The following is a 27454-nucleotide window of genomic DNA, read 5'->3' as shown; positions in this document are numbered from 1 at the left end:
GATCGTCGTTGTTTTCTGAATTAAAACCACTTGATTAAAGTTGGAAAAATATCACAGTTTGGTTTAAAATGCCATTTTTGTACAACATAAAGAACGTGCTTCAAACCTGCATGAGCAGCTAATCTATGGCATTCAACACTGGAGATTTTGAATTTCTTTAAGAAAACCATCAGATGTCCTTCATAACCTGAATGTTTATCACTGAATGCAGTCTGCTGAGCAGTTAAAAATGCATTAAGCCTCTTGAGATATAACATCTCATTTTCAAAGGGGTCAAGTAGATTTAGGAGGGGGGGGGCCTACTGGTAGCTGCAAACAGATCCATTTTCATATGTCTAGCTTGAAGGACTGACTTGTTTAAATGAAAATCTGGTTCTAGCTCACTGTCTACCCTACTACAAAAGATACAACTTATTGAGTTGATCACAAATCAAGACACAATCAAAGATACCAAGGTGAATCAAGATATCGCCCTGCCTTAGCTGGAGATTCAGTTTTTAATTTGAGCTCTAGTTTGGTGTTTACGTTAGCAAAGACATCAAATACTTGAATTTAGCCTTGCAGAAAATCAGATCTGCTTGACACAACACAGCTTATTTGCTGTAGTCCTCAAAGCCCCTCACTGAGCAAAACTGGGTCTCTTCCATCTTCCCGCAACAACATCATATTCCAAAAATGGAAAACACACACACACACACACACACACACACACACACACACACACACACACACACAATTACAAAACCATCTGTCTTGTATAAAGAAGGAGAGGAGAACAACAGCATCTGCTCTATCAGAGACCGCCAGCAGAAGCTATGTGTCACCCTCCAGCCCTGGCTTTAACTTCTCCCGATTCTCTAATTCATCAATTTTCAACCACTGATGCTAATTTTCATGTGTTCCAATCCCTTAATGAAAACAGCCACCCAGACACATTCATCCATGAGCCAAGCGGTACAGCAAAGATGAGGGGTGATGTTTATGTTCCCCCACCCCGCCCCACCATCGCCGCAGGGTGCTATTAACCCACAGAGTACCGAAGGACCTATGATGTACTATGATGCTAATTGTGTTCATTCGGCTGCAGCTTCCACAGCACGAATGAGTAAATCTGGTCTGAAGACAAAACCCCAAGATGCTCCTGTTGTGACTTCATTAGTATGTGCACCTGAATACTTTATTGTTCTTATGTAGTAATAGCAAGAAAAAAAACAATCTCTGTAGACGAATTTAACAAAAGAAGCAATGTTTCCTTGTTGTTTCTAATTTCAATATATTAAACACCAATTCTAAAAGAAAAATGACACATCAAATACATACTGGAGGTCATAATGTAAGCTTTCCTATGGGAGCCACATAATAGTTAAAGTTGGATACTTGCATGTTTTTCCGGTTGAATTTAACAACTAATCAACAGACAAGTTTACTTTTCAAGGTTTATGATTATAAAATGTACATTGTTTTCCTTTATTTTTACATGGAATAATTGGATCTGTTAGAACAAGAACGGGAATTCAAAGACATTTGAAATTAGGAAACTGTAAAAGTAATTTTTTTCAGTGAGATTTAAAAAATATGAAAAAAATAGCAAATGTATTGATAATGCTAACATATTTTGTTGCTAATTAAATGATATTCTGATTATCATTTAATTCTGATCTGAAATTAAATTAAATTAAATTAAATTAAATCAAGAGGCTGAAATGTTTCATAAATGTACTATATTAATTTATCATTACTATTAGTTGCACTTTGCTTTACAGGTTGGATCTCGTTTGCCTTCAATATTAATTACTAATTGCACAAATTCAACAAGGTGCTGTAAACATTGCACAGGTGCTGCAGATTTGTTGGCTGCACATCCACAGTATGCATCTCCTCTCCCACCACATTCCAAAGGTGCTCTATTGGATCCATATCTGGTGAGTGTCGAGGCCATTTGAGTGCAGTGAGCTGATTTCATTTACAGGGCACCATTTTGCGATGATTTGAGCTTTGTGACATGGTGTGCTATCCTGCTGGAAGTCGCCATGAGAAGGTGGCTGAAGGCTTCAGATAGAATGAACATGGTCAGCAACAATACTAGGGTAGGCTGTGTGTTTTAAATTATGCTAAGTTGTTGCTAAGGGGTGAAAAGTGTGGATCACACCATTACACCACCTCCCTGAACCAGTGACACAATAAAAGTCTTAATAGATCCACACTTTCATTTTTTTTTATGCCAAATTCTGACTGCAAATCCAAATATAACAACAGAAACTGGAGCAGGTAATGTTTTTCCAATCTTCTATTGTCCAATTTTGCTGAGGCTGTGTAAACCGTGGCCTCAGACTCAGCTTCTTAGCTGACTTGAGTGGTACCAGTTGTGGTCTTCTGCTGCTGTAGCCCACCTGCTTCAAGGTTCAACATGATGTGCATTCATGCATTTCTTTTCTCTTTTTCTGACCATTCTTTGTAAACCATAGAGTTGACTGTGTGGGGAAAATCGCAGTAAATAAGCAGTTTCTGCAATACTCAGAACAGCCAGTCTGCCACCAACACCTGTGCTACTTTCAAAGTCAATTAAGTGACCTTTCTTCCCCATTCTGAAGCCCAATTTGAACTTCAACAGGTCACTTTTATCATGTCTACATACCTAAATACACTAAGTTGCTGCCCTGTGATTTGTTGTTTGGATAATTAAGTTAATGAGCAGTTGAACAGGTGTATCTAACAAAGTGGTCATTCGCTTTATTCACACATATTCTTTCTTCACTCATTCTTCTGGTTTTAAAAGTTGACCTAATTCTGCCTGTAATTCTTCCTTGAGGTTATTTTCCACTGTAATAACCTCAAGCTCTAATCACAGCTATACTATGGAAAAGAAAACCTTTTCAGAGAATGAAACTAATTTAAAGCCTTGGTGTTATATAGGGGAGCTGACCTGAACCCTGATCCCCAATCAGTCTGAAAACAATATCATGCCTGTCTCTGGTTTCTAGATCGTTCGATCATTTGAGTCGACAGTGGTTAGAATGAGAATACACCTAAACCAAAACTTCGAGCTCCATCGCCCGACTTCTCGTCTAATGGGCTGTGGATAAATGGGAGAGCAGGAGAGTGATGGTGACAGTGCATCTGCCATGAGTAATGGCTCAATGCTGGCACTGCTCTGACAAGCCGGGGAGTTTTCACAGGAGACTGGAGCTATGTCGTCTGATGTCTCATGGGGGAAAAGCTCACCAACAGCAGTCATGCCCACAGAGCCAACATGCAACACCTGCCATGCCATGGGATTACAATTATAATACTACTATTATAACACTATTTACAGCTGCAAGGACATTTAAACAAACCCGTTCACTACTTTTAAAAGAGAAGATTATTTTTAGGTAACATTTTTAAATAAAGAGAAAAGGACCTGAAGGAATTGTTGACTCGTCATTTAAAAGCTGAGGTGACCGCTATGTAATAGCGGTACTGTTATATTCAAGTGTCTTAATGTAGTTCAGACTTTTCATTTCATTTTGCAAACCTGTGCTTTTCCGTGCTGTGACTTGTCAAAATGTTTTCAGTGAAAAGCTTTAATATGATTCGGTACTTGTCAGTTAATCTTTTTTTTTCTATTAATTCTCACCTGTGTTTTTTTTCCTAACATGGGCTAGCTTTGACAGGAGATCGTATAACTGCAGAGAGCTTCATCATGTGTGTTTTAGAAGAAATTAAAACCTTAAAGGCAGTCAAAGTTAGATATGTTTTCTTGTAGTCTCAGCTCTCGCTGTGTTTTCCTGGAAGATTATAAAAGAACAGAGTTAAATGCTGACTGGAGCTTTCGAAATGTAGGTTAGCAGGTTGATATTAGCATTCTGGTGCCGCCTCGCACAACACAATTATAGGCTTCCTGTTCACTGCAACAATTATTAAACCTACAAATATTTTCTGTGCTTTAAAGTAGTTTCTTATGCAGGGTCAATTTTTTCAGAATTTTTTCATAGGGGTGACCATTGGGGGCTACTAAAAATATTGGGGTGGCACACCAAAAACAGAAGATCGTGAGGGATGTACAAAGTGACACAATACGAATGACAAAAACTGCACATGTAGTAATAAATAACAAGTTAATGTTTCAACTCATTGTAGGCTGTCTTCCTCTCGCTTGTTCTCACGTTTACTAAAATTATTACCATCTTCAGATAGTCAGCAAATTTTGGGTGTGGCCAGTGCCCCCCATGCCCACCCCCCCCCCCTTGGCGGTGTCCCTGGGTCAGAGTGGGCACACGGCATCAAGTCATATTGAATCACAGAGCGTTGAAACAAGAGCAGATGTACGCTGCAAATGTTAGCACCCCAAGGAAAACCCCCACAAAACTCACACTTTAAATTCTGCAGTGACACACAGTGCCATTCTTATTGCCTCCAAAAAGATTCTACCCACTCATGGACTGTTTTGCAGCCAGGTGTGGAAGTCACTGGTGACTTTCTGCAGCATATAGAACAAGCATGTATGCATTTAATTAAACACTCTGCAAAGAGCAGTGCTTGTTTTTGTTTTTCACTGCATAACAGGGACACTGGGCTCAGTTCCTTGAAATCACAATGAATAAGCAAATCAGGGTTGCTGTCATTTACATTACGCTGCATTTACATTTGAGTCTATATTATGTAGAGGTGGAAATCCCACAACACAACACTATCACAATATTTAATTCACGATATGATATTATGGTATGGTATGATATTTTATTTAATAAAATATCGACATTCAGTGATATCTGATATCAGTCTGCAATAGAATGGGATCATGTTAGCAATTTCATGCAATTTCTTCCTGATAATACAACAATTAACTGTGATAAATTGTCAAAAATCCCATATTTTCTATCTACATATATTTGTTATCTACATTTCTGTCTATCATATCTACATAGACAGATATTCACATTTAACTGTTACAATTATGTCAAACTGCATCTGTTTGCAGAAATGTTGCCTCCTATCAAGCAACCTGTGCAATTACAATCAAAAGTGGTACTTGTGACTGAACTATTAGCTTGCTTAGGAGGCAGCAGTGTTTGATGGTTTTTCGGCTGAGCCGATTTAAAGTAAATTTGCTCAACTGACATTATCCCAGGATAGCGGTGCATGAGATGAGCCCTCTTGTTCATAATATTCACAAAGAAATCTAATTTATTTAAAAAAAATACTGCTATTTGGTGTTTCTGTAAAATACTGCGATACTATGCTATATAAACGTTTCTTCCACACTTGTGCTGTTATAGCAAATACGTTCTGTTCATTCAGCTCCACCTCTATCTCATCCACCAACAGACTTTGGTTTATAAGCCATTTAAATAATTATTTACTTTTCATCCTGCCTAAATCTATACAACAGCAGAAATGTGCTGTATGGATTCTATGCTTTAATGTATAATACTGACAGCTTTTTGGATGCATTATACTATTTTTTTTAGTATGCCTACCATAATCCCCACAGTAAAATCACACGTCGTCCCCCATGTGCCCTAAACTCAGTTTCTTGTCTTTCTTGGACTGCGGCAGGACATCAGCTTTGTCACAACTCCCTGCTTTATTGCACATTTCACTCCATGCAGATTATCCCTACAGCATCTACACCATGATGGCCCATTGCTAACTAACCCTTAACACTGCATCACACCATTCTAACAAAGTGCAAACACACAAAGCACTCACATAACTGTTGTAATACATCTAGATGAATGGCAGAAACACTCACATTCCTATTAATGTTGGAGTGCTGTCTCATCCTTCGGTGACTGCAGTATTCTTTATTTCTAAATGCACATTTTGCAGTATTCAGGTGCACTCACTGAGAATCATAGATTTCTACATTTTACAGCATTTTGTGTTAAACTGTCTACACTTTAACAAACTTCCAACTCACAATTTCATTAGAACATGGCCAACATTTGCTCAGCAATATTCACTAATCGTTAATAACAAGGGACGGCTAAAATGCTACTATTACAATTATATAGCGAGGTGAACAACATTTTTTTTAGCTGATGTAACAATAATAATATCATTGGGTCTAATATGACTGCTGATGTATATTTCAAGCAAAATATCAAAGGCTGTCCTCGTCTCTGGATGCCTTTGTCCTCCAAACTCATGTAGAATGGTTTCGTTTCATCGACTATAATCAGTCGGGCTCTTACCCTACATCTCAAAATCTCTGATATGAAATCAAGGCCGGCTTAAGCTTCCCTTTAAGTCAAAACACTTGAAATGACACCGGGAGGATGGAGGGGGGAGCTGAGCTACAGCTGGCAGCATCACCAGCAGACATCAAGTAATCCGCTCAGTGCTTTCACGGGCCTGCCCGCACCGGCCGGCAGCACCGACCCTGCTGCACCAGCAGCTTCATTCAACGCCAGGGCCCACCGACAAACCGCTTTCCCTCCCCTCCGGTGGCTTTGATGCTACTGCTCCTCAAGATGCAGTGCGGCGAGTGTACGCACTGCAACGTCTGCCTCATGCTCGGCGGCATCCAAAATAATACCGGGCGTCCATATTGCTGTATTACCGCAAACCTGGGCATCCTGGACCAGCCAGCATCACAGGGACACCGCGGCAGATGACAAGGCTTGACACACTCGCTGCACCATTATTCAGTATTATGTCGTGGGGATAAAAATGAAAGAATAAAGGGGGGGAAAGCGACCCCCCCTCACACCCCCCACTCCATCTTTAAAGAAGCAAAAGAGATGAGAAACACTCACCGTTTTCTGCAACCCGTTTGCTGTTTCCTCCACCCCGTCAGTGAAGTGTGTGCGTTGATGCTGCTGAAAACGCTGAGAGAGGCGCGCGTGTGTGTGTTGTGGGTAGGTGTGTGTGTTTCAGAGTCTGTGTCCGGCTGGTGCGTGTCTGTCCCCCCCCGACTCAGCCGCTGCTACAGCAAGCTGTGGTCCACACGGGTCCTCCGCTCTCCTCAGCAGCTCCCCTACCGCTGTCAAAACCAGCAGCGACGGAGATCGTCTACGCTCAGAGAAGATGACGCACTCCTCTCACAAAAAGAGACCAAGCTTTAGCACAAAATTTGACTTTAGTGTTTTAAACATTGTATAAAGAAAGCCTACATGCCATGAAAACTTTTATGCCCCTTAACCCAGGAGGAAAAGAAGATCACCAGCATGTTTTCATCGTAATGGAGAAACAACAGTAAAAGCTAAGATTTCTGTCAAATAAGGTAACACAGACTCTCTATATGATTAGTCGGCTTTCTAAGGCAGGTAAATACTCTGTCAGGTACTTAATTAATATCATTATCTATTAATTTTATTCTAATATAACGGGGCTCAAACTAGAAGTAATCTAAAACCTCAAAAAAAGAAGACTATTTTCTTTTAGATCAGAGTGAGACTCCTTTGCTTTACTGTTTTCAGTCGTTACCAATGTGACGCAGATAAAAAAAAAAAAAAAAAAACACCCAACTACAGCGACCCCTCTTTAATGAGCGGCAGCAGAGGGGCCTGCGGGCGAAGGTGCGTGAAACAAACAGCCCTGCCGAACAGAGCGAGCTACCGGTGTCATTTCTTTTAAAGCGCTGTAAAGGCTTTATTTCTAAAACGTTGAAATCATTACTTTGGTAAATCATCATTAAGCTTTGTTTGCTTTATAGTTTTGCTTCTTTCTTTTTTTAAAGACCTTATATTTGCAAGATTTAGATTTGGAATTGATACATTTTTCTTCATAATTTACGACATTGAGCAGTTTAGTCATTGGCACTTACGTTGGCTTTGCTGCCCGTGTTTTCCACTGGTACCATCAAAAGTCTCCATTCAGTATAAAATTAACACAGTGTGCTGCTAATAGATGTTTCCCAGTGTCACATGCCTGGACTGGACAGATGGACTATACAGATATGAACAAGGCCTTGCTGGTGTCAAACACTCCACTGCACATTACATTTTCATTACTGGCCCGCCATCCCACTACATATTTTAAACTGCAGATCCTTCTTCTCACATGACAGCTGTGTGCGTGAAAACTCCTCACCTATCCCACATAACTCAGGTCGTGTCATGTCAGGGACACAAGAAGTATGTCTTCTATAGACTGCAGCCATCAACACCAGTAATCTACAGACTCACTATCTCTCACACACACATCATCACTACATACACTGCTAAAAAAAAAAAAAAAAGGAACACTTTTCAATCAGAGCAAGCAGTTAAACTTATGGTTTAATGAAGTGAACAGTTAAGTAGCAGAGGGGGGTGTTAATCAGTTTCAGTAGCTTTGCTGTTACTGAAAAAGGAGCAACAATGATACAACTCCTAAAACAGGAATAGCTTTACAGGTGGAGGCCACTTTTAATTTTTCACCAGCTTTGCATTTGTCTAGAGCAGGGGTGGGCAACTCCAGTCCTCAGGGCCCGGTGTCCCTGCAGGTTTTGGATATATCCTTGATCCAACACAGCTGATTTAAATGGCTAAATTACCTCCTCAACATATCTTGAAGTTCTCCAGAGGCCTGGTAATGAACTAATCATTTGATTCAGGTGGGTTGACCCAGGGTGAGATCTAAAGCCTGCAGGACACCGGCCCTTGAGGCCTGGAGTTGTCCACCCCTAGTCTAGAGTCAGTGTCAGAATCAAAAACAGACTTCCTGAGGGTGGCTTGGGGGCCCAACGTCCTCTAGGACAGCAGCCCCCAACCTTTTTTGCGCCACAGACCGGTTTATGTGCAACGATATTTTCACGGCCTTTAAGGTGTCGCGGATAAATACAACAAAATAAAGCAGTACCGGTACCAAAAAAGAAAATTTATTCATAACACATGGGAAAAGACCCAGGGAAACACATTTAACAATAAAAACAATTTTAAAAAATGATAAAAACCCTGAAAACTATAAATTTCACACCTGAGCCTCAACTCGGGGACCGCTGCTCTAGGACCCTGTGCTCACTACCCAGCACCGTGTGTTTTGTTATAGAATACCAGAATTAGCATGTCCACCACTAACAACCTATGCTTTTCATAGATGAGAGCATGTTCACCCTGAGCATATTTGACAGACATGAAAGAGTCTGGAGAAGCTGTGGCAATAGTATGCACCTCAATCTGACCAGATACTAAGTGATGCCCTGGTCCAGATCTGGGAGGGGATTCCTTGGGACACCATCTATTGCCAAACAAACTACTGAATACCATTTTGAGTTGCTGCAGTGCAACTTTGCAATTTGATGTTTGGAGTCTCTTTTAATTCAGCCCTCTACAGGTTGATCATTTTAATTTCTATCAAATGTTGTAGCATCCTTTTTGTTCTCAACACATTATCCAGTCCATATCAGTATAAATATCCAGCATGAGTTTTTTCTCCCATAAAGGTCTGATGTTTTTAGAGTGTTTCTTTAATTATTCTGAGAAGTGTATTTTCACCATTATATTTCAGCAAAAAGAAAAACAGTGAGCTTGAAGTTTGTAGCTGTGGCTTAATCATATGTAGCTCCCCACAGGGCAGGCTCAGATCATCAACACTGTTTGGCGGGAAAAAGGGATATACATACAGTTTGTCCACGATATGTGCATGAAGTAACACTCATCTGGGCCGAGGGACATTAGCCTTCACCACTGTGCAGAGTGCTGTAACGTGCAGTAATGGTGACAAGGCCTGAGGGAAGGCCACCACCAAAACAAACACAACTTAATGTGAGATGAAAAATATGCTGCTGTGTCTGTACATGTTCAAACCTCAGAGAGAAAGTTGTGCACCAGCTCATGGGTGTGACTGATATTATCCTTTAAAAGACGTGCAGACGTTGAAACGGTGGGCACAGGCACTGATGTCTGACATTTCCACAGGGCAAGTAGGATGTTTGTGTGTGTGTACGCAGGTGTGTCCCCACATTAACTGGCTGACAGAGACCTGCAGAGAGCAATGGCACTGTGTAAACTCGGTTTTTGTTCAGTGAAAGACATGGCGAGACAAAATTATTTATTTATTTAATTTTTTTAAGAGTGCGGCATTACTGGCAGACACACCACTAAGTGGAAAAACACTCCTGCAGCAGTACCTTAACATATTTTCATGCATCAGAGGCCTCTCTGTGTCCTGGAAAGCCATCGTATTCCGATCACCAAGCATCTTTTAAGGCCAAAATATGTTGGACTTGGAGTGGGGTCTACACCAGAGCTTCTCTCTGCCACTGTATGATTTAAAAATAGTTTATACAGGTCAGGATATATTATAGCAATACAGTATCGTGTTGACATTCACCAGATATATACTTTCATCGTATTAATGTTTACACTGAGGAGAAGCAGCTAGAATCTTCATCCCACTTACTGGGATGAGCAAGAGGTGGGTGGATTGATGCAAGTATCGATGGTTTCAATACCAGCGCTGGTATTGGTATGGGATCGATACTAGCATGATAGGATCGGTACTTTGTTTCTATCCTCTGACAGAGACCTGCTGAGAGCCACAGCTCTGTGTAAACCCCGTTTCTGTTCAGTGATTGACGAGGTGAGACAAGACTGTTATTTTTTATTTTTTTAAATAGTGTAAAATTACTGTCAGATACACCACTCTGCATGGAAAAACACTGGAGCAGCACTTATTTTACACATATTTTCATGCATCAGAAGCTTTCCCCGTGTCCTGGAGCCCCATCTTATTCCGATCACCAAGCATCATTTAAGGACAAAATATGTTGTATCTAAATTTGGGCTCTAGTCATCTGCAACATTTTTGGAGTGGGGTCTACTCCAGAGCCTCTGTGCCACTATGTGATTTAAAAACAGTTTATACAGGACAGGATATATTATGGCAAGACAGTGTAGGTTTAACATTCACCAGATATATATTTCCACACTGTTAATGTTTACACCGAAGAGAAGCAGCTAGAGTCTTCTTCTCACTCATCAGTACGAGCTAGAGGTGGGCAGATTGATCCAAATATTGATAGTATTGATACTAATGCTGGTATTGGTATTGGATCAATACTTTGTTTCTTTCCTTTAAGTTCAGTATGTAGCCCACTGAATTGTGTTGCATAAATTATTTCTTTGGAAATGAAAAAATATACCTTTAATAACAGAAATTGATCTAAAGTGCTTTGGAGACAGGCTTCTTTACATTCCAGGCACATTTATATGACACTCTGAAAAACCAAGTTTTGAAATACATGAAAAGCTGAAAGGTTTGTTTTGTTGTGTTAACTATAGTGGAAAGTAAAAATCACAGTGATGTAGTGGCCATTAAAATGTGTTCAGAATGTGACAATTGGTGATTATTCATCTCACAAGTAATTTTCAGACTGCCCAGCCCTGCATAAGTTAGACATGTCAGTGCTGGTATTGGTATCTGCAATACTGGCCCTGTATTTACTTGGTATCTACTTGGTAACAAAATTTGCACAGATCTATCAATCAGATGCATTTTCATAATTCTATCAGTTTTAACAAGATCCCAAACACTACTGGCTGAAATGCAGCCCCAAACCATGACAGAGCCTCCACCGTGCTTTACAAATAGCTGCATATATTCACTATTGTAGGGGAGACTGGGGATAGTTGTAACGTGGGTCAGTTGTAACACTTCCAATTTCTCCAATCAGGGCTAAGTTTTAAATGATGTGATTCATCCTGTACATGCCCAATTCAGTTCTGCTATCACATGTGAAAAATCAGCACATTTTGTCAAACACAGACAATTTAACACGAAAAAAAGTAATTTGTATACCAAAAAGTAAGTTTTTCTACTTTATTTCAATTTCTAATAGCATTATCTGCTTTGCAGTTAAACTCATCAAACTTAAATTATGTTATTTGTATGTCTATGGGGATATATTCTGTGTAGGTCTTTAGTGCTAATGTTTTAGCCATTGGCTGTAATGTTAGCTAGTTCATGGCTATAGGAGTCTGGGTCAGTTGTAACAGCAACAGTCTGGGTTAGTTGTAACAATAATGCAGATGTTACAACTTACCACACTATTACTTTAACTTATATTAAACAAGTTGGGGCAACGACATCAGCAGAGAGGTTCACTGGTCGCTTTTCGTCTATGCGGTTAATGCCATTGGCAACACAACCACTGTTTGTGTTCCACGCATACATTATGCAGACTACTGTGTCAGAGATGGACCAGTAGGAAGTACTGGTAGTGGAAATAAATCAGGATGGGTGCAAGAAACAGATTTCCTCATCTTTCTGAGGCACTTTGCAAACCACACCAAGGTAAGCCATGATAAAAAGTAATGGAATTGCGATGCTGGTGCACAACTACATTTTTCAGCTTCATTGTTATGTTCAAAATTGGTGCAAGAGTTGTAGGTTATAATGCCCACTGAGCCAATGAGGCCAAACTCAAGGAAGACCAACCAAAAATTGCAGAAAATTCCATCATTTGTCTTTTTTGGGGGGTTGGAATATGTTCAAAAGCTAGATTTCTGCATTCTGTCACACACACATAGCTACATAAATGGCTCTATGTGCATTCATGTGTTGAATAAAAAGATTACATGTTAATGTTTTGTCAGTACCTTTATTTCATTGTGTTACATTTCACCCCAGGATATGTTACAACTAACCCAGACTATGGGGTTAATTGTAACATTTCACTCTTTGTGTTTGAGACCATACCATGCAATGGGTAATTGTGCTGCAGAGAAAATAGCTGCACTATTTAATAGCAGAGACATGTAAATACTTTGCATTACATTTTGAATCCACTACCTTAAAAGAGCTCCAATTTACAGACAGAAATGTCAAAAATGTTACAACTATCCCCGGTCTCCCCTACTTCTTTCCTTACCTCTCTCATATATACTGACAAAGATTTCAATAATATTTCATATTTGGATTTTTCAGTTCAGTTCATATGTAATTTGGGATAGCATGAATATGAACTTGTTCAGAGTACGCACCCTGTGTCAACCCAGGGAATCGTGAGAAGGAAATACACTTAAAAAAACCTGACTGATTTGCTGGGCCATTTTTTTCTCCTTTCTTCCTTATTTATATTCATATGAGGGAATTCGAAACCTGTAACCCCTTTTCCCGTGGGTGCACTCACACAATTGGAACTACTTTAGACTGAGAGATTGCAATCTTGCATTTAGGGGGTGGCAGCTGTGAATCTCAAAAACAGAGTAGAGCCACGATAAAAGAGAAGTCAGTCACCTTGTAACAACATCTGGTCACATGCTACACTTTTGTTTGTATAAGAAGATGGCAGATCCTGGCAGACGTTGATCTGATAATCACATAAGCCAAGAGCGTGAACTTGAAAACAAGAGGAGAAACTTGGCACATGCTTCAAACACTGAGCAAAACTCAAAGAGACCCATTTGTTAAGTTCCAACTGACTTCCTATAGCAGTGAAATAAAGCAGGTCTACTGTGTAACACATTCTTGCCAAAATCTGAGGCAATTTTAAGCAAACGTGGGCACACATACATTGAGAAGATTGTCAATGGGAACCAAAGCAGTTGCTAGGGAACACCAGGAGCAGGAGGCGTAGAGACAGACAGCTCTTGCTATAGTGCGGTGGTATGAACTATTTATATAGACGCTTCATGTAAACAGTGCTTGGCGGACTTCACTCTACCCTGGCATTTTGGCCTTTAACACCGAAGAGAACAGAATGAAGATCACTTGTGAGTGTTAATGTCACATTCACCTCATTTGTCTCTCTTGACCACCCTTGTCAAAGACACCCAAGTCTCTATATCTCCATCTCCATATCTATCTCCCTATCTATGTATCTGTAAATAAATATATGTAACTTAGGGAACAGCAAAGAGCAACAGCAAAATTTCAACATTTTTAATTTGCTACATAAACAGAAAACGTAGAAATGCAGCCAACCCTGACCCACTCTCTGTCTTAAACCTTGAGGTATAAATTGCAGCACCTTCAGCATGAAAGTTTCACTTCTTATACAAACTCACTGGCCAGTTTACTAGGAACTCATTGGACCCTTATTTGCCTTCAAAAGCGCCTTAATTATACAAACTGGGGCTGGAAATATTCCTCTGAGATTGTGGTGCATATTGACATGACAGCATCACACAGTTGCTGCAGATTTCCTGCACACACAGTGCTGCTGTACAAAGGTGCTCTACTGGATTCAGATCAGGTGACTGTGGAGATCATTTGAGTACAATAAACTCATTTTCCTGTTGAAGAAACCGGTTTGAGATGATTTGAGATTTGTCACAAGGTGTGTTATCCTCCTGGAAGCAGCCATCAGAAGATTGATTACACTGTAGTCATTAAGGGGTGGACACGGTTAGAAAATACACAGGTAGGCTTTGGTGTTTAAATAATGCCAGTTGGTACTAAGGGGTAAATGCTCAGTTTAAACATTTTAACATGCAACCTAACTGTACTGAGATCCTGCCATGTGATTGGCTGTTAGTTATTTGTGTTAGCAAGCTGTTGAACCGGTATGCCAAACAAAGTGGGCTGTGAGTGTATTCCACAATAGTGAAGAGTGAATTCTCTGCTATCTATCAAATTTTGGACAAATAACCTAAAAAGAAAAAATCAGCACTCTATCAATCATGTTAATATATTGAAAAGGGTGGAACTTTTACTTTGAAACAGTCAGGGAATTCCTAACTCAAAGAGTATTTTGAGCCATGTTTATCACAGAAAGACACTTTCAGCCACACTGGTAGCTGTACACACCCCTGCAGGATGTCTCACCCCGTTATCAGTGTTCAGTTAATGAAAAAAATCACTCTAGAGCAAGGACGAGAGTAGGCAGCACGATCGTCAATCAGGATCTGACATTTAGCTGAGGCCACGGTCAATCTCAAGCTGGTACTGAAGAGAGAAAAAAAATAAAAGGTCCATCAATCTGCATGTCAAACTGTGATGTTGACACATTGAAAGCAGGAGTGAGACATCAATGCAGTGAAATACTTGCACTACTCTGTTATCTGTAGCTTTTGAGGGTTTGCAGGTGCAGCTTTTTGTGGCATGCCGTTTATGTTGATTGGGGTAACGGCAGCATGACTGGGAGGAATGATCCTGTGGAATTTCAAGTGACAATCAATGAGATCAAAACAACAAAGCAAAAACCTAGTGTGCACAACTGGAAAAAGAAAAGCAATTCATCATAAGACAACACTTGGCATTCTTCATTGACAAGTCTTTTGTGTGGCGCATTGTGATTTGCATGTGTCCTTCTTTTAAATGACACTGAGGCAGCAGAAACTGAACGCAGATATACGTCACACACGCACACACAAACACAAAGAGAAAAAAAAATCACTGCTATTTGCTCTTTAGGTGTTTAGGAACTAAGGAGAGACATTTCTGCAGTTTTGAAAGCAGTATAGTATAGGATTTCAACGCAATCCTCAATGCACTGGGTGTTTCTTTGTCTGTTGGTTTGTTTCATAACACCCCAAATGTTATAAATGAGTAACAGGTAAAGATGCTACAATAATACAGAAAATCACAACAATCAGATGAGCCCTCAGTGGCAACAGTGGGAAGGAAAAAGTCCCCTCTAAACAAGAAGAAACTTCTGGCAGAACCAGGGTAAGGTTTAATAATAACTAAGGATTAAATTCAAAGTAGTGTGTAAACACACAAAGACTGAGTGAGTGAAGAACACTGTGTGCAAGAAGCAAGAGGGAAGAGAGTGGTTTGAGATATAATTTTATTATATCATTACATTTTGCTCATTTTTGGCATTCCGCTAAGTAATGAAGAAAGGGGTCAGGGCAGTAAGGATTCTCACAATGTCAAAAGTCTGTTTAGTTTATAAATTGTGCAGAAATAGAAATCAGGCTTGATCGAGGTTCAAGGTAAAAGCTTTATATTAACCATGGGGCCACAACTAGCTGCTTAAAGCGGGATAGACATGCTTTTTACCAGATTGTAACACTTTCTTTTACTTTAGTATCGGTCTTCAAAGTGGCTGTATGTGCACACTTTTTTTATATTGTTAAATTCTAACACTGCAAACACTTCATAATTACTTATTTCATAATTACCACAAAATGTATTTACATCATTCTCAACAGAGAGGCTAAGAATTACCCTTTAAAAAGTGCATGAGGTGTTAACTTGTGTACAGTGTTACAGATAGGCAGTCACACTCATGTTCTCACGGTGCAATCATGTATTAATTACATCTTTATGTATTCAAGTTACTGAAAAAGAAAACAAAGCTCACTTCCTTTACCGAATAACCATAAGTAAACTGTTGTGTATAACAGCTATCACATGCCCATCTTTGTGCGTCCCAAAAACCAGTAAACCAGCATTTTCTTACGTTTTCCTCCTCCCTCAGCCACGTAAAGGTTTCCGCTGTAGTGTCAAAACCTGCTCCGTTCTTGTAGAACATTCTGTCTCTATTATAGACACGTCCTTCTCCACCAACAGCAAATTGTATTAAACGTGTTATTTATTAAACATCAATATGACCAAAGGATCTTTAGTGTTAGGTAGCTGCGGTAAAACAGTGTAAACATTTGGCATTTAACTTCAAACTGTCTCACCAGATGCATGAAAATGTTCCTAGTATGCATGTTTTCCACAACATTGATTCCATTGGGGTGTATTTGCCTCCCTCTCTGTCTTTGTACCTTAAAAAATAAACCCTTAGGGTCACACTGCTACCAGGCTAGAGCTTGGAGACGAAGGGGAAACCCTCGTACATGTCGGCCTTGAGCTTGGCCCACTCAGCCAGTCGCTGCATGGCGCTCTTCTCCTGGCCCAGGACGCTAGCCGCCTTCCTCAGCTTGGCCTCGTTGCGCTCGAGGTAGCGCTCGCCCTCGCTCTTGAGGAAGTTCAGCTTCTCTACACGGTTCTCATTCAACGGGATGTCCTCACTCATGTAGGCGTTGAAGCGGAAGTAGGTGTCCGGGGGCAGGAGAGCATCCAGCATGGTGTGTACCTCTGAAATAAGGATGGAGGGACATGTTTTTTGTTTTTTCCAATACTGGTTTTCATCACGCCACCTCTAACCTTTAGTTTATAAATAACTGCTTGTGGGATGTCAAACACTGATAAACAACATGTTGTGTGGTCCTACCCTCTGTATCTGTGGCACTACTGATGACGTGAGCCAGTTTGGTCTTGAGGCTTGTGTAGGTTGTGCTATTCTTGCCCACTGTCTCGTACCGCCCGGTGCCCAGAGACAGCACGCACTGCAGGGGTGTGTTTGGCCACAGACACTTACACTCATGAATAGCCAGAGCTGTGGGGTTGTTGATTAGGAGTCCTCCATCCTAGAGAGGAAGAAAGGCTGCCATGTTTTTATTGTGTAGAGAAAGATTTTTTTTTTTATGGTGTGCGTCCTGTAGCCTAAATATATCTGTTGTGACAGCATGTTGAGGACAAATGAGGTGAAGTGGACAGGCTGTCCTGGAGCTACACAGCTTTGGGCGAGAGATGTGCTGTGCTGGAAAACAGCCATGTTTATCACGAAGTAAACAAGCCGGGAAAACAGTGGTTTTATCTGCCCTCAAAAATAAGTGGCATTTGGATCACTTGGACAGAAATTACCTACAGTGGATACAGAGTTTAATAAATGCAGCTTCACTGATAAATCACAGTGCGTTTCAGGATTTTAATCTTACAACTTTCTTGTATTATCCCTTTGCTTTTGCACTACCTATTTGGGGTGCACTTTTACTAAATAGTGTTAACAGATTCTTGACAGAATCACAAACAGAGCCGACAGGAAAAAAGAAAAGAAAAAGAGAATAATCTAGCTCAATGGATGCCTGAACCGTTTTGCTGCTTCTGCTCTTTGTCAGCCTTTCACCAAGTTCAGTTCTGTTAAGTTAATCCAAGCACTGAAGTGCTTTTGGCTGAGATTGAATAGACGGAGAGTGTGGCACTCCATCTTGCCCCGCAGAGAAGTGGGAAAAGGTTATTTCCACTCTTCTACAGGTGGTGGGGCAGCAGAAACGCAATGAAACTAATGCAGTAGTTTAGTTTTTAAGGATACATAACCAGCATAAAACACCTAGAAATCATTTTAGGATGCACATTTTATATCAGACTCAAAGTGTCATCTGATGAGAGTTCCCCATTTCACTCTTCAGAGTGACCGTACGCTGTGACGGGTCAGAAGCACTGGGACAACAAACAAAAGCAGAAAGCTCCTGGTAACAAAAATCTTTTCTTCTGCTTACACTTATCCGCACATTACATTAGACCACAGTAAGTGTTGATCTTAATGAGTCTGCTCTGCTCTCAAGCCGTTCCTATGGTACAATAAAACATTAAAAGTGTCATTTTAAGCCTGGTTGTGTGACTGTTAAGGCAAAGGTGTAAGCAATTCATATATATTCGTATACTATAAGTTGCACTGCTGAGACAAACCACACAGATTCCTCTTGACTCTGACTAAATGACATTCAGAACCCCTCTGATCTCAGTGACTGCAAGAAACTCCTTAGTAATGCTGTATGATGAAAACAATGGCCTTGAGTGTGTTCATGTGTTTTTTTTAATCCCTTGCAGTGGCAGAACTCTCCTGAGAAATACCGCTGCAAGTGCTGAAAACTAGAGTAGGAGTGAGATCAGTGGGTGGCGAGGGTAGCTCAAAATGTTGATGAAACACTATTTGGCTCCAAGAGGAATTTGGAGAACAACGCACATAACTCTCTCAGTCTCCGTCTTTCCATCCCTGCTGTCATCCCAGTGCATGGGAAACAGATACTTTCTGCAGAGGTGTAAGTGAGGAGAGAAATGTGCAAACAGAAACACACACAAGCACACACACAACATGTTATACATGCAAACAGAAATGAGACTGTAATTGTGTTGGATAGAAAAGGAGATTACAGCCATGTCATATTTGCCTTGTTAATAAATGGACAGAAAGCAGCAGACAGCTTAGCTTTTGTTAACTAAAGATTAGAGCATGTTTGCTGGGATAGTGCCACAAAAAAAGCTCTCTGGGCAAACAATGAGCAGGCCTTTGGTTCTAAACCAATAACGTCCACAAGTATCAAGGCTTATGCAGACCAGAGGTGAAGATTATGACCTGTTATTGGCTAAGAAACAGAAAAAGGGGGGTCTACAAGGACTACTGTATTAGAAAATGGCAGGGGAGAGAAGAAGGGACAAGGCTAATTTTGCTTAAGTAGGTTATCAAAATGAAGCTAAGCATTGAGGATAATTGCTGCCTGTAAGACCATCTAAAGATATCCTGCCCTAATAATACCACTTCAAAATATAACACATTAATATTAGTCTTTCTGGGCAACTTCCAGATTTACTAGAGTGCAGCAAAATACCAAAAGGCTGATCTGTTCACACTGAGCTCCACCTGAAGACCAATCAGTATGTCTTAAATCTAACAACATACCCTCCCCTCTTATTTCTGTTTGTCTGTGCAACTTAACAACATTCATCAGGTATCTAATACACCACCCATCCATCTTCTAAGTCTTATTCAAGTCAGGAATGCAGGGGGTGGGAGGGTGGAACCTATCTCAGCTGGCATAGAGTAAGAGGTGGGGTCCATCCTTGACAGGTCACCAGCCTGTCACAGGGCTAACACAGGCAGACAATCATTCACACTCACACCTGTGGGGAACTTAAAATCACCATTTAACCTAACCTAACCCCACAGTGGCCCTGAGAGTTCAAACGAACTACAATCTAGGAAAACATCAGCAAATAGAAAAATGCTGCAAAATTTAACTTAGGTCATCTTTTGTTTTTTGTTTGATTTCATAGCATTTGCTGGTGTTTTCTTAGATTGCAGTACATTTGAACTCTCAGGGCCACCATATAAGCCCCACTAATACATTAAAAACAATCACTGTGACAATGTGAAACTTGTTAAAATGAGAAAAAACACAATACATCTGACAAGAATCCAAACTAGAACCTAAATGACATATTGGGCAATATTACGGGATGACTGATGACCTCTGTAGAGTCTGCATATTCTCACTTTGCTCTTATGGGTTCGGCTCCCACATGTTGGGTTAACAGCAGATTCAAAATTTTCTGTAGGTGTGAATGTGAGTGTGAGCAGCCCTCTGTCCCGGGTGTTACCCTTCCTTTCGCTCTGTGACAACTGGAATAGGCTCCACACAGCCACGGTTCCTTTAAAATTTTCTCTTTCATAGGGAATCAGAAACTTTTGCACCTTCTCTCGAGGAAGGCCTCTCGAGGTGTGAAAAGGAGGATACCTTTGATGTTTAAGGGCACAGACCAGGTCTGAGGAATCTCGCTCTCTCTGTACCGCCACCCCATTCTGTTGACTTTCCTCTCTGTCCTTTGGGCTCTTGACAGCCAGAAAAGAGGAAGAGCCAATTATGGGGCTGTTCCAAGGTTGTGAGTTTGAAATAGTGGAACAAATCTGCACATATATCCTTGATGCACAAACACACACGATGCACTGCAGCTTAGTTTATGCGTAATAAAATGCTCTATGTAAATAAAACTGCCACTGCTGTTGCAAGCAGTGCCTCTGTCCTTGGCACTGGTCCCTTAAAAAAGCAGCATCGTGGCAGAAGCGCATTGATTGGTAGATTTCCTGGAAAGCAAACCTCTTAGAGACGTGCACTTTCACATGCCAATCTCAATCCCTGTTACTTCCATAACACTGGCTTAATTTTAGGTTTAATTTGTGACAGAAAATCATTTTTATGCTTTTGAAAATGTGGAGGTCAACTGAAACCAAGACACAATAATTAAATTAATATATTGTGATTTAGTTAGTGATGTGGATAAGCAGTTAGCAGGATGAGTGGATGGACAGATGAGTTCAGTCCAGACTTAAATTTAAGTTAAAAAAAAAAAAAAATAAACTGAATAAACTGAACAGTCAAACATCTCCCAGTTGTCTCACATTCATGTTATACCTGATGAAGGTCTTTTCCCAGAACAAATTCCTGAAAGTAGCCCGGAGCAGCAGACGAGGCCCTGATAGCCTGCCACATCTTGTGTTTGCAGTCTCCAAGGTAGTGAGATCTCACTCCTGGCATGAGTCGATAGTTCCTGAACACATATGCCTTCAGAGGAAGACCTCTATTCACAATAGTGCTCACTGCTGACACCTAGTGGGCATGAAAAGAACTTTTTAATTTTGAAATCAGTTTCATGAAAACCTTTAAGTCAGGGGTGGGCAATCTCAGTCCATGAGGGCCGGTGATTTAAATGGCTAAATTAGCTCCTCAACATGTCCTGAAGTTCTCCAGAGGCCTGGTAATGAACTAATCATGTGATTCAGGTGTGTTGACCCAAGGTGAGATCTAAAACCTGCAGGGACACCGGCCCTCGTGGACTGAGATTGCCCACCCCTGCTTTAAGTCCTAAGTCCTCTGCGGTATAAACAATGAGAAGAGAAAAATGAAACTAAACAAGCACATTAGAAATATTAAAATGTTAAACAAAATCGCATGGGTGTGCACTCAAACACTTACTTTTGGGCAGTGGGGATTCCTGGCACTATCGATCATACGCCCATCACCCATCCGTTCTCTAAAGAAAACACAAAATTGCACAAACACAAAAAAAGCTGAGGATCGAAGAGAGAGAGAAAGAAAGAATGCAAAAACTGTAAAAATAAAAAAAAAAGACAAAAAAAAGAAAAAGAAAATATAAAACACAGTTAAAAAAAAAATATGCCATGAAAGAGCGTTGCAGACTAACTTGAGGATGTTCTCCCACATCTCACTGTCATAGAAAGCATGACTCCAGCCCATCTTCATTGTTCCAACGATCACATTCTGTTTGAACACATCCGAGCCCAGCTCCCGGTACATCTTCTCGCACTCTTCCAGGGGGACCTGGAAAATCCCCAGCATGAAAGCCAGAATGGCACCTAATGGAAAGGAACAAGTGAGGACAGCTGACACCCAAAATCCTTAAATCAATGAGCTAAATGATGGATTAAGCTTATAACAGACCGACAAGACAGAGGTGGCAACACTATACCTGTGCTGACCCCACAGATGTAATCAAAGAGCTGGTGGACTGGTTTCCCTGTGAGGTCCTGCAACTTACGGAGAGTCTGCAGGGCCAGCAACCCCCTGGAACAGTTTAACAATATATTTCAGTCTCTGTCAGCAACACTTTTACTTTAGACAGACTAACATCTGCTGATCGCCTCATTTAAAAAAAAAAACAAAACACAAATCAGTTTGTTTCATTTACATTCATGTGCAGTAGATTTGTACTCTGTATTAGTTTTAATATAATCTGGGTGTCTGTCTTTTTTTAAAAGCCGCACCTTGTTCCCCCTCCATCTATGGACAGGACTCTAATTCCTCTGCCTTTGACTGGTTCGGTGTAGCCAGTCAGAGCCAATGCTTCTCTCACCGCAGCCTGAAGAGGAAGATCTCTGGCCTGGCGCAGTCGTAGAAGGCAGGGCAGCGCTTTCTCCTATCAGTCACAATAGTAAACACATAAATGAATGACTTTAATGACCATACAACCCACATGTTACAAGAACAAGTTGAAATTACAAAATACACTAACCTTGATGGCCACAACTCGAGTCTCTGGGAATTCCAGGAGATGGCTGCTAAGCTCCTCCACTCGAGCAGTGAGGAGTTTGACATCAGTGACGGACTGCAGGCCTTTCACCAGAGCTCTGGTCCTGTTGTCTACGCTCACCCTGGCTATTATCTAGGTGACAAATGCAGACAAAATAAAGCAAAGGTCAAAAATAATGTGGAAACTGTTTGGATATGTGTTAAATGACAATGATAAATAGTAGAGCTCATCATTTATAACATTTTTAGGGGAATATCAACCATCCCTTCCGTGTCCCAGACACACTGCACTACCTCATACATTTTTATATATCTGGGAGCTGAAGCAATAATTATGGGTAGTTCGACATGTGGAGAGGCAGCCTTTGTGGGTTTGAAATAAAAGGTTATTACATGCAGGAATGGATGAGTTCATTCTACTCCCTTCACACAACAAGGTGATCTAATTGTAACCGGTATGAAAGGAGAACAGGAGGAGGAGAAGAGGAAGATCCAGTCACGTGACTATGAGAGATCTCTAGTTTGAGAAACAGCTGCCTCACGTGTCCTTAACTGCCAGCTTCATTAGACAGTAAAGGGAGCAGTACACACCGATGCATATTTCCCTCATGGTGTAATCTTCATTTCTTAGAACTAGTGTTAATAGAGATTTAGTTTTAGTCAGAATCTTTTAGTCATAGTCTAAAATGTCATTTAATTTTAGTCATAGCTTAGTCATTGGGATTCTTTTAGATTTAGTCTAATTTTAGTTCATACACAGTTCATAAAGCATTTTAATTTCCCTTGACATAAAATTAGAAATGTGACCATATGCCTGTTCTTCTCTTCCTCACAAGTGTTGATATTTTGTCATGTTCTCAAAAAAATTTACGATGGACTAATCAAATGTGCACATAAGAAAGCAAGGAGATTACTTATGATTGGATCACTTCCAAACTTAATTTTTCTACATGACTTATTTAGTTCTGACAGGTTGTCTCTCCAGAATAATTCCATCTTACTTTAATTTTTTGAAGAAAGTGTAAATACATTCCATCTGCATTTTTGGCATTATCTTTTATTTGGCTGTTGTCCTATTTTTGTCAAACAAAGGCACTTGACAAACATTAACACCGCTTAGAAGTGAGTTCTTTTTTCAGGTGCATTTTGAAACTATAACCTAAGAAAAAAACAAAGGTTTTCAGCTGTCTTAGTATGAGTCTTTTAACAAGATAAACTTTCATTAGGGAACACACTGAGCTGTTGGAACACGGGAGTGAAATGGGCCTGTTTTCCTATGCTGAAATTCAATTAAGCATCATTAATGATTTACAAATAATTACTTCATTTTTCATTAACTGCCATTTACCACTTAGGTACAAAGAAATGTTCCCTTTAAACAAGGACCTATCTAACCCACTCTAAGCTTTGAGTGTTAAACTTATTATTTTTATTGCCCTGAATGGAATTATATTTAGTGCTAGTACTAACTGCATCAAAATAAATGATTAACCTGACTTAAATTTTTCATTGCACTGCTTCTCCTCTCCTGTTCTGTTCTGCTTGTGAATGTGAAACAAAGCTCTGAAGCACTGATCGGTCATTAGCATCATATTTAACATCTCACCTTTTCCCTTTGAGTTAGCAGCTCTCGCTTTGCTTTCTCGGCTTTCTCTTCCTCACTCTCTGTCTTTACTCCTTCCTTCTCTGGAGTGGCATCATCCACGGCAACATCTGAAGACGTGTCTGCCATTTTTTTGGAATCGCTTCTAAATTTGGGGACCAGTGGTGCGATGTAGCTGCCGACAAAAGCCTGAACACTGGGCCGCGGGTAGGACAGATAATGAGTGAAGCCTTTTCTAGGGGAGGCCGTCGGCACAGCTTCGCTTTCGGCAGAAGGAGCCTCTACTGGAGGACTAGGCAAAGAGGAAGAGGCAGAGGCAGGAATTGTAGTCGGCACCTCAACACTTTTTCCTACTGGAGACAAAACAGGAATGTGGTCCCCCTTCTTCTGAGAGGAAAACTGAGGAACTGGTCCAGCAACATGATCGTCCCCTTCTATGTGCTGCTGCTGACTGCTCTCGCCAATTTCTCCTTCTATGCTGGGTCCGAAATAAGCGTCAATGTGATTGGCCAGGGTTTTGTAGGTCTCATCCATGTTGGTAGACAGAGCTGCCGGCTGGAGCAGCTGCATCGTTTGTTTTGCCACATTAGAGGAAGGGGCAGAAACACTTGCTGCTGAACCCAAAGTGGATATGGACTTCTTTGTGGAAACAAAGGGCTTCTCTGTAATCTGCTCCTGCTCCTTATTCGTCTCCTCACCTTCATCTTCTACTTTCATTGTAGTTTCAGGTGGTGAAGCAGTGGCCTTTGAGGCTACGGTCTCGACTTTTACCCGAGACTTTTCTGCGTGGGTGCTCTCAGCTGTGCCACCGCCGCCCCCCGCCTTGAGCCGGGAGAACTTGGAGATGAAGTCCGTGCCACCTACTGCCTTGGTAACACTGTCAAGTGTGATCCTAATCCGTGACATGCGTCTCCTGTTTCACTGGGGATGGCAGGAGAGAAATACTTTTCTCAAGCAAACAGATGAGGCGATAGCTTCTGGGAAATTCAGTAGCATTCTAGGAGGTTTTCTGTCATGAGTTTATTGTTCGCTGCTTGCAACACACTACCTGTAAAGATAAAAACAGAGATACGAAGGAAATTATATAAAGAGGAACACTTGTATATCAGCCGGAGACCCTGTGTCCTCATATGGAAACCTTAAATTTGTGCTTTTTTGCACTTTATATTTCATACTGCTTAATAAAGCATTTTAAACACTGTAAATCAGTGACTTTGTTTCTGCTGTAAAATAAACCTTATAGGGACCATATGAGGAAATATTTTAAAAAATGTTCTCAGTCCAAATATAGTGCTGTTCTTTTATTTATCAGTTCAAACTAATTCCAAACAGCTAAAACAAACAGAAAAACATCTCAAACAGAAGCTCAGGGCGATATTGGTTAACTTGCTTGCCATTGTAAATTTGGCCAAGAGAGGCCGCCGTCTGACCGGTAACTATAGAAACAGTCCAACAAACAAAACAAATGACCGCAACTTTCATCAAGATATTGTTAAAAAGGGGGGGCAGAATGAACCTAACAACAGAGTCAGCTCAGCTTGTAAAATCCCTGCTGGACCGACACCACCGTACTGAGAAGGCTGAGATGGATGATATCCCATGGGCCGCCTGCAAGGACTTCACGGTGAATGTTGGGGAAAAGCAGATTGGGGCTTACATTGAAACGTGGGAGCTCCCCTCTTGCTGGCTGTACAGTGTGGACTTTGTCTGCTCAACCGAGGAGGAGCACCGAACCTTCCACCACTACCGGGCCAGCTTTAGCACCCCAACACCGAGGAAGCCAATTCGGGGGACAGCTAGCGTCTACTTCGTCGTGGATGTATCGAAGGTTAAACCTCAAACTCTACCAGTGGAAGTCCGCTTCATAGTGGAGTCAAACAAACTGGTGCACACACCGGGGAGGACCAGGTTTAGAGAGAAGTGGCTGGTGGACGTTATAGAGAACAAGACTTTGCTCCAACGAATGGTAGACCTTTAAACCCAGCAGATAAAACATATCGCTCCTTAAGTTCCTGGGTATTAGCTCTGCACTGTGAGGGTGGTTTTAAACTTCATTAGCACCCCACCCCACATACTTCGAAACGCAAAAAAAGGCTAAATAACGACCACTGTCTATTCTCTGGGTCCGCTTTGTACAGTTTGTTTTGGCGCTAGGCGTTAGCAGAATTCAACCGTATTAGTGACTAGAAAGCTTCTTATTTTATATAACACTCTTATGTGAAGGAATAAGCACCTGACCCATGATTTCTGAAAGCTAGCTTACTAAACAGACGTCTTACAAATACAACGCTAAACGTAAACATGTGACCCCGCTTGTACCTGACAGCAATACTAATGAACATAAAACACCTACCTTTCAAACACTATTGGTGATAACAACATGAGCATATCGTCTCCTTCTCACCTTCTGGAACCCAGAGCTCCTGGAGTGTTTCATTCAGTATGAGAATGGTACCTTAGAAAAAAATAAACAGGAAGAGGAGAGGAAGTTACGCATGTGGGCATAGTTCAGCGGACCGTTTCCCCTGCAGTAGTTTAGGTGTGCCACTAGAGGTCAGTAAAAACATATTAGGAATAAGGAGATAAGAGGAGCGTTAAAACATCAGTTAAAATCTTGAAATCCTTTGAGAGCCACAGGTTTTTGTGGCTTCAGACTGATTTGTCATTTCGAAAATAAACACCATAGAGTAATCTGAGCACAATATCAGGGTGGGCTGGATCATTAAAGATACCTGGTATAAAAATCTATGGATCCATCTGCTGTGGCAACCCCATATGAAGCTTCTTGTGTAATTTGGCATACATCAGCCTTATGTCTCTGTTTCCTTTCATTAAGAATGGCTTCTTGACAGCCCCCCTTCCACTGAGATATAAGTGGAGTCTCATATAAATGTCTCAAAAGAAATTTCAAATAAATATTTTTTTGTGTTCTTTAACAATTAATTCTTTTTCTCCAGTTAATCTTTTTTCACTTAACATGTTTGGTTCAGTCAATGTGATGAATCTCTGTTAAGTCATTAAAGTTGTGTTATTTCATGCTCTTATTAATGCTTGGTTTAAATTATCTTTCCAAATCCAAATTGAGCTAATGTTACCGATCTGGTCACGACATGGCACTATTGCTCATTCCAATATGGATGGTTTGACAGTTAACACCCGGCCTTATGACTTTTAGACTGAAGAACTCCTTCTGTTAAAACATAGGCAGAAAAAAAACTGTGTTTGCAGGATTTATTTATTTTTTTTGGTCTATTTGACAATAAGGCATCTATATTCATTAATTTTGGGACAATAATCTACTGCCATTCTTATTCACTCTCACTTTTCTATTTTCCTCAGTCTATATGTCGGCTGTTTCTTGATAATACCAGGGCAACTACTACGATGCCGTATGTGT

At 40.7% G+C, this 27454-nt stretch overlaps 2 protein-coding genes across 13 annotated transcripts in view; both read right to left on the bottom strand.

Annotated features, from left to right (window-relative positions):
• nrcama (neuronal cell adhesion molecule a) overlaps positions 1-6953 on the bottom strand; it is a 58154-nt gene extending 51201 nt beyond the window's left edge. For all 10 annotated transcript variants that reach the window (XM_039601593.1, XM_031750547.2, XM_039601594.1 and 7 more), the window contains exon 1: positions 6741-6953. The gene's annotated coding sequence lies outside the window, so the exon portion shown is untranslated. The remainder of the gene's footprint in view (positions 1-6740) is intronic.
• An 8670-nt stretch (positions 6954-15623) lies between these two features.
• On the bottom strand, positions 15624-27042 carry pnpla8 (patatin-like phospholipase domain containing 8). Of its 3 annotated transcripts, none has more exons than XM_031750606.2 (10): positions 26411-27042; positions 24061-25105; positions 22438-22587; positions 22190-22341; positions 21895-21989; positions 21610-21781; positions 21381-21438; positions 20820-21014; positions 17021-17216; positions 15624-16884 (listed from the first exon to the last, which is right to left on the bottom strand). In XM_031750606.2, exons 2-10 carry the CDS (start codon positions 24961-24963, stop codon positions 16610-16612), a joined length of 2196 nt encoding a protein of 731 aa, XP_031606466.1. In that variant the 5' UTR covers positions 24964-25105; positions 26411-27042; the 3' UTR covers positions 15624-16609. The 3 variants fall into 3 exon arrangements, with proteins under 3 accessions (XP_031606466.1, XP_039457360.1, XP_039457359.1); XM_039601426.1 differs by having other exon boundaries at positions 26462-27042; XM_039601425.1 differs by lacking the exon at positions 26411-27042 and adding an exon at positions 25715-25795.
• Positions 27043-27454: the final 412 nt, after the last annotated feature.

Source organism: Oreochromis aureus, linkage group 17 (assembly GCF_013358895.1).
Source record: "Oreochromis aureus strain Israel breed Guangdong linkage group 17, ZZ_aureus, whole genome shotgun sequence".
Lineage (NCBI taxonomy): Eukaryota > Metazoa > Chordata > Actinopteri > Cichliformes > Cichlidae > Oreochromis > Oreochromis aureus.
The sequence above is the reverse complement of the archived record's forward strand: the minus strand, read 5'-3'. Positions and strand labels throughout refer to the sequence as shown.